The sequence below is a fragment of the Jaculus jaculus genome, chromosome 1 (assembly GCF_020740685.1).
Source record: "Jaculus jaculus isolate mJacJac1 chromosome 1, mJacJac1.mat.Y.cur, whole genome shotgun sequence".
NCBI lineage: Eukaryota > Metazoa > Chordata > Mammalia > Rodentia > Dipodidae > Jaculus > Jaculus jaculus.
This window is the reverse complement of record NC_059102.1, coordinates 43,933,218-43,940,028: the sequence shown is the minus strand read 5'-3', so window position 1 is coordinate 43,940,028 and position 6,811 is coordinate 43,933,218. Positions and strand designations below refer to the sequence as shown.

Genomic DNA, 6,811 nt, shown 5'->3' with positions numbered 1-6,811 from the left:
GCCTTTCTCTCTCTCACACACACACATTTCAAATTAAAAGAAAGCATTTAATAAACATGCCTTTATAGGTAGCTAGGTGTGTTATCCATACCTTTAATTTCAGCATCCAGGAGGCTGAGGTAGGAGGATTGCCATGAGTTTCAGGTCAGCCTGGAGCTACATGGTGAGCTCTGGGTTAGAATGAGACCCTACCTCAAAGAAAACCTAAATAAACAAATAAATAAATGCTTTTGTCCAAATAAACAAATAAATGCCTTTATGGGAGTTTTTTTTAATTAAAAAAAAATTTTTAGCCAGGCTTGGTGGCAGATGCCTTTAATCCCAGCACTCAGGAGGCAGAGGTAGGAGGATCACTGTGAGTTCAAGGCCACCCTGAGACTACATAGTGAATTCCAGGTCAGCCTGGACCAAAGTGAGACCCTACCTCAAAAAACAAAACAAAACAAAATTTTTTTTTTTTAGTTATTCTGAGGTAGGGTCTCATTCTAGTCCAGGCTGACCTGGAACTCACTATGTAGTCCCAGGCTGGCTTCAAACTCACAGCAATTCTCTGCCTCCTGAGTACTGCAATTAAAGGCATGCACCACTATGTCTGGCCTTTATGAGAGTTTTAGTTGATATCATGTATGGAGGATACTTTAGCATATCTTTACAATCCTAAACACACATACATGCTTTAATCCACAAATTCCACGTCTCAGTGTTAGGGGTGGGGAGATTTGCTTCCTGCAAATTTCATCCTGTCTCACCTGCAGCAGCAGTAGTCTTGGTCCTTGCACTCCCCAAGAGAATTTACACCTGGGCACAATGGACAAGCAAGTAACCAAAATTAGTTCTAGTGGGTTAAAAACAAAAGGCAAAAGCACATACACTCTCCAGAGTGTGTATATATATATATATATATATGTGTGTATGTATATTTGCATTTATTTGAGAGAAAGAGGCAGAGAGAGAGAAACAGAATGTGTGCGCCAGGGCCTCCAGCCACTGCAAACGAACTCCAGATGCATGCCATCTTGTACATCTGGCTTCTGTAGGTTCTGGAGAATTAAATCAGGATCCTTTGGCTTTGCAGGCAAATGCCTTTCCCACTAAGCCATCTCTCCAGCCCCCTGTGGTAGTCTGATTCAGGTGTTCCCCCATAAACTTGGGTGTTCTGAATGCTAGGTTCCCAGCTGATGGAGGTTGGGAATTAATGCCTCCTGGAAGGAATGTATTGTTGGGGGCGGGCTATGGGTATTATAGCCAGTGTCCCCTTCTAGTGTTTGGCACACTTTCCTGTTGCTATTGTCCATCTTATGTTGGCCAGGGGGTGATGTCCACCTTCTGCTCATGCCATCGTTTCCCCCTGCCATTGTGGAGGTTCCCCAAGAGCCTTTAAGCCAAAATAAATCTTTTTCCCAGAAGCTGCTCTTGGTTGGCGCACAGGAAGGGGTTGGCAGTTCTCTTTCATGGAGAGCTGAAACCATAATTCTAGCCATGATTGTCACAGTATAGTTTCATTGCTAATACATTTTTCTTATTTTTATTTATTTGAGAGTGACAGAGAGGGAAAGAGGCAGAGATAAAGAGAGGGAGAGAACGGGGGCATCAGGGCCTCCAGCCACTGCAAAGGAACTCCATATGCATGTGCCACCTTGCGCATCTGGCTTACGTGGGTACTGGGGAATCGAGCCTTGAACTGGGGTCCTTAGGCTTCACAGGCAAGCACTTAAGCACCAAACCGTCTCTTCAGCCCTTATTTTATTATATTTTGGGGCTGGTGAGGTGGCTCAGCAGTTAAGGCATTTGCCTATGGAAGACTAAGAACTCAAGTTTGATTCCCCGTACCCACATAAGCCAGATGCAGAAGGTGGCACATGTGTCTGGGGTTCGTTTGTAGTGGCTGGAGGCCCCGGCGTGCCTATTCTTCTCTCGCTCCTCCCCCTCTCAAAAAAAATATTTTAAAAAGTTTTATTTGCACATGTACATGTGTGCATGCATGTGCACACCAGGGTCTCCTGCTGCTACAAAGGAAAGCCCATCTGGATTTACATGAGTGGCTGGGAAATTGAATCTGGGCCAGAAGACTTTGCAAATAAGGGCCTGTAACCTCTGAGCCATCTCCCCAGCCTGACTTTTCAGCTTCTATTCCCAACAACTCAAGTTGCGTCTAAAAAGTTAATTCAGGGGGCTGGAGAGATGGCTTGGCTGTTAAGCACTTGGCCTGTGAAGCCTAAGGACCCAGGTTTGATTCCCCAGTACTCACATAAGCCAGATGCACAAAGTGGCACATGCATCTGTAGTTCGTTTGCAGAGGCTAGAGGCCCTTGTGCATCCATTCTCTCTGCTTCTTTCTCTGTCTGTCACTCTCAAAAAAAAAAAAAAAATAACCTAAAAAAAAAATTAAGTTAATTCAAGCTAGATGTGATGGCCCACCTGTAATCCCAGCACTCAAGAGGCGGTGGCTGCATGATCTCTTCTAGTTCAAGGCCAATGTGGGCTACAATTTGGGCTACAGAGGACCCTCTTTCAACAACCCCTTATCCGAAGAACCTTAGTGCAGGGTGTACTTGGTTACAAGCAGAATTTCCACTGTGTGGTCAGGTCTTTAAATGTAGCCATATGGTTTTATTAAGCACCTAACAAGTGCAAAATTGATCATTACATTACATTAAAAATGAAAAGTTTAATTACATGGGAAATATGGCCAAAATGGCTGAGATACATACTTATATTCTAGCTGGTTTTAAAAGGCTGATCAAATAGAAAGTTTTTTTGTTTGCTGTTTTTTCATACCTACTGGTGCACCGAAGTTCTTAAAATTCTCTTTTGAAAGTGGGCAATGCAGTTTCAGAACCCTAGTTATCATTACATTAGAAGTAGCAATTCTAAAGGAAATGAATGACACTTATCCTAATAATGTTTTGTTGGGTTCAGCTTTGACCCATAAGGCTTTAATCCCCATATAAACTGTGTGGGACTCAGAGTTCACACTAATTCAGAAACGAGGGGTAAAGTCTGTTGGAATAGCTGACGAGGCATCAAACAATCCATCTGGGCTCAGACTAGTACCACAGTCACACGTTAACATGAATGTGTTAATATACATTCTATCCCATTTCCCCTTGAGAAAGGCTCACATTACTTTGCTCTGCGGCCCCTGCCCCATTCTCAGTCTCTCTGTAACCATCTCTCCCCCCAGTCTAACGGTTTTTACATAATGTAAGCCTATTTCTGTTTCCACTATTTCTCCTTGTCTTAAATCAGCACTGAGACACTTAAAAACTTTCACTACCTCATATTCTCCATTCCCGCCACGCCCTCATCTCAAGCTGCCCACCCAGCCCCGGCAACCCTTTTAGGATCTGGACCGCTCCCGGTGGCCTGCCCTGTATCCCCGGCCTAGGATGCCAGGAGCCCCCCGCAGGGTTGCACAGCCCGATCCCTGCGTCCCCGGGACCCCACCAGGCCGCGGCCTCAGCCGTTCCAGAAGTTCACGAAGAAGTTGCAGAGCGAGTGCCACTTCTCGGCGCAGTAGGTCTCGGTGAGCCGCGCGTTCGCGTCCAGCCCGTCGGGGTTGGGCCCGGTGGCCATATCTCGCTCCCGGGCCGGGTCGGGGCCCGCCTTCCTGCGGCCGGCTGGGGTCTTGATCTTCCCGTCCGGGTGCGGCGCGCTCGGGGGCTGCCGCGGACGGCCCCGGCTCCGGACCCTGGGCCCGGGCTCCCCGGGGAGGCCGGCGTCGGGAGGCGGGCTCGCGCGGGACACCAGGCGCAGCTCGGCGCCGTAGCCCTGGCGGCCGGCGCACAGGCGGGCCCGCAGCGGCGCGGGGTCCAGGCAGGGCCGCCGCTTGCGGCGCAGAGCGCCCACCACCTGCTTCCAGAAGTGCGCGCGGCGGGCGGCGTAGGCGGCGCAGCGCTCGGGCTCCCCGCGGTAGGCGCAGTGCTGGCGCGCCCCGGCCCCGGCGTCGCCGCCGCCGCAGCGCACCGCCAGCTCGCTGCTCCCCGCCGCCCCGGGCACCAGCTGCCAGCTGCACGCGAGCTGCTCCCGGCTCACGAAGCGACCCGAGGCGGGGCCCGCCGTCCCCGGCTCCCTCCGGGCGGCCGCGAGGAGGCAGCCTCCCTGCAAGAGCAGCAGCAGCAGCAGCGCCAGCCTCGGAGGACGCATGGCCCGCGGTGTCAGTGCCCCTCCTCGGGGTCCCTCGGAGCTTCAACGGAGGCCGGGCGAGGACAGGAGCATCCCGGGATCTGCGGACGAAGGCGGAGACCACCGTGACCCGCGGAGCCCGCTCCCTGGGGGCACTCCTGGCTCAGGCTTCTTCAACCGGCGGCGAGGACCCCCGGTCGCGTTTCTGCGATCGTTTTAAAATTCTCGTGCATTGACATTTTTCTACCCGCATGCAAATACGAGAGCCAGACGATGCCGCCACCTTCGCTAAACTATTTACAAAGTCGTTTTAGGGCAACCTTCTGAAGCATGCACTTTTAGGGTATGTTAAACTTACCAAGTCCTGGGAGAGGTGGCAGAGCCTTATTCCAGTGGAGGGAATGCCTGCTTAGAGGATACTCTGAGACGGTTTCCTGTGAATGAACCGGTTATCAATGACTGGAGGGGCCTCCCCGCTGCGCTCCTCCCAGACCCACCACTGGGCCACACACCGAGCTCAGCGCCGAGACACCCCCCCCCCCATGATGAAAGCAGTCCTGTAAACAGCAAACATAAGCCTTGTGTTTGCTTAAAAGAGTGCAAAATTTAACTATCTTTTCCCTTTTAAAAATATTGTTATTCTAAGAATACAAGCTAGGGCTGGAGGAATGGCTTAGCGGTTAAGATGTTTGCCTGCGAACTCGAAGGACCGAGGTTCGATTCCCCAGGACCACATAAACCAGGTAGATACACAAGAATGCGCATGAGTCTGGAGTTTCGCTTTTTGTGGCTGAAGGCCCCAGCGCGCCCACTCTATCTGCCTCTTTCTCTCTCAAATAAATGAAATATAAAGACGTTTGTCAAACTTGTATCCTTTAATTTATTTTATTTATGAGAGAGAGAGTGAGAGAGAGAGAAAAGAATGAATGAATGAATATGACCGAAATAGGGCTTCCAGCCATGGCAAACCAACTCCAGATGCATACACCATTTTGTGCATTCAGCTTTTTGTGGTTACTGGGGAACTGAACCTAGGCCATCATGCTTTGCAAGCAAGCGCCTTGCAAAATAAGTCCGTATTTAAAACCAGACGTGATTTTCCCTCACTACTTTCATTTACTTTTCATACTATTCTCAGTCACATATTTTTACCTATCAGTACTCCCAGATGTAGGTATTTGTGTTTTAGCTGCTCTTTGACCTTGGGAACTAAGGGTGTTCTCTTATCTTTTAATACAAAGTAGATCTCGTGATCTGCAGCTGCTCTTTGACCTTGGGAGCTAGGGTGATCTCTAATCTCCTAATCTCCTGATCCTAAAGCATTGTTTAGTATACAGCGTAGATAAAGTAAGCTCCTGATTCTAAGGCATTGTTTAGTATACAGCCTAGATGGAGTGGGCGCCTGATAGAGGGATTAACATAGGACCCTGGTGAAACTGACCTTACCCATGTAAGCATTGTCAAAAAAGTTCTGTCTTCTATATATAAGCTATGTCTGCTTGAATAAATCTCGAGGCCTTGACAAACACCTAGCATGGTCTCCTTCTTGTGTCTGTTTGCCTTCTCCTATTCAGGTTAACTTCTCCTTGGGTCCTTGTTCAACTCCCCGCTGGCCGGGGCAAGTGGTGCCGGAAAGTGGGGCTCGAGGTACGAAGAAAAACCTGAATGTCTCTTGAGTGGACAGCTGTCCCCACCATTGGATCGCCACCCTACCTGGGGGGGGGGGGTTGTGAGTGAAGATCCGCATAGAGGTCACTGCAGGCAGTCCGTGCCTGTAATACAGACCTGCACTGTGATCACCACAGAAAGTCCGCCTGTGATACAGACCCGCTAAGGTTAAGACAAGCGGCGAATTCTAAGGCAAACCATTTAAGTAAAGACTATACAGTCAGATTTGCAAGGCACAAGAATTGCGGGATTTCTTTGTTGCTTTTTGTAAACTTCCTTTCCTTTTTTATTTTTGGTTGACACCATTGCGTGGAATTGCAACATAGCGACAGGGCAACTGAAGCCTCTTGGCCAGGGCTACCCTCTGACATTGGCTGAAGGCCCCTAGCTCCCTGTGCAAATCCCAACAGCCCATTAGGGTGTTGGCAAAGACCTCCTATCTAGCCTCTCTTCCAACCATCAAAACCGGTCACACAACGGCCAGTAAATTCCCTTAGGGCAGCTGCCGGATTCTTAAACTTGCTGACAGGCTTGCATCAGGCCCATTGGGGAATCCCTGTGCCACTTCCCTGGCCAGGAACGCTGCCCTCTGGTCTTGCTGTTTCTCCTCTTTCATTTCTATCATGGGACAGACCCTAAGTAAACAGGAACATTTTATCCAGGAACTCAAACACTCCCTTAAGACTCATGGGGTAAAAGTTAAGAAAAAAGATCTTGTTTGCTTTTTCCTCTTCTTAGAAGATTTATGTCCATGGTTTCCCCAGGAAGGTACCATTGATGAACATAGATGGGGGAGAGTGGGAGATTGTTTAAAGGACTATTATAGGACTTTGAGGCTTGAAAAAGCCCAGGTTCAGATCTTGTCCTATTGGAATTTAGTAAACGACGTCCTCCAGTTTCACCAGTGCCAACCGGATGTTTCAAAAGTTGTTAGGGATGGAGAATTCTTTCTTAAAAATAATCTTAAACCTAGCCAGACCCCTCCCATTCATGAACTAACTCCCCGCCCTCAGGATCC

At 49.1% G+C, this 6,811-nt stretch overlaps 1 protein-coding gene across 1 annotated transcript; it reads right to left on the bottom strand.

Annotated features, from left to right (window-relative positions):
- Positions 1–2,606: 2,606 nt before the first annotated feature.
- Fgfbp3 (fibroblast growth factor binding protein 3) lies at positions 2,607–4,146 on the bottom strand. The gene has a single exon (XM_045141515.1). The coding sequence runs from the start codon at positions 4,144–4,146 to the stop codon at positions 3,460–3,462; it is 687 nt and encodes a 228-aa protein (XP_044997450.1). The 3' UTR covers positions 2,607–3,459.
- Positions 4,147–6,811: the final 2,665 nt, after the last annotated feature.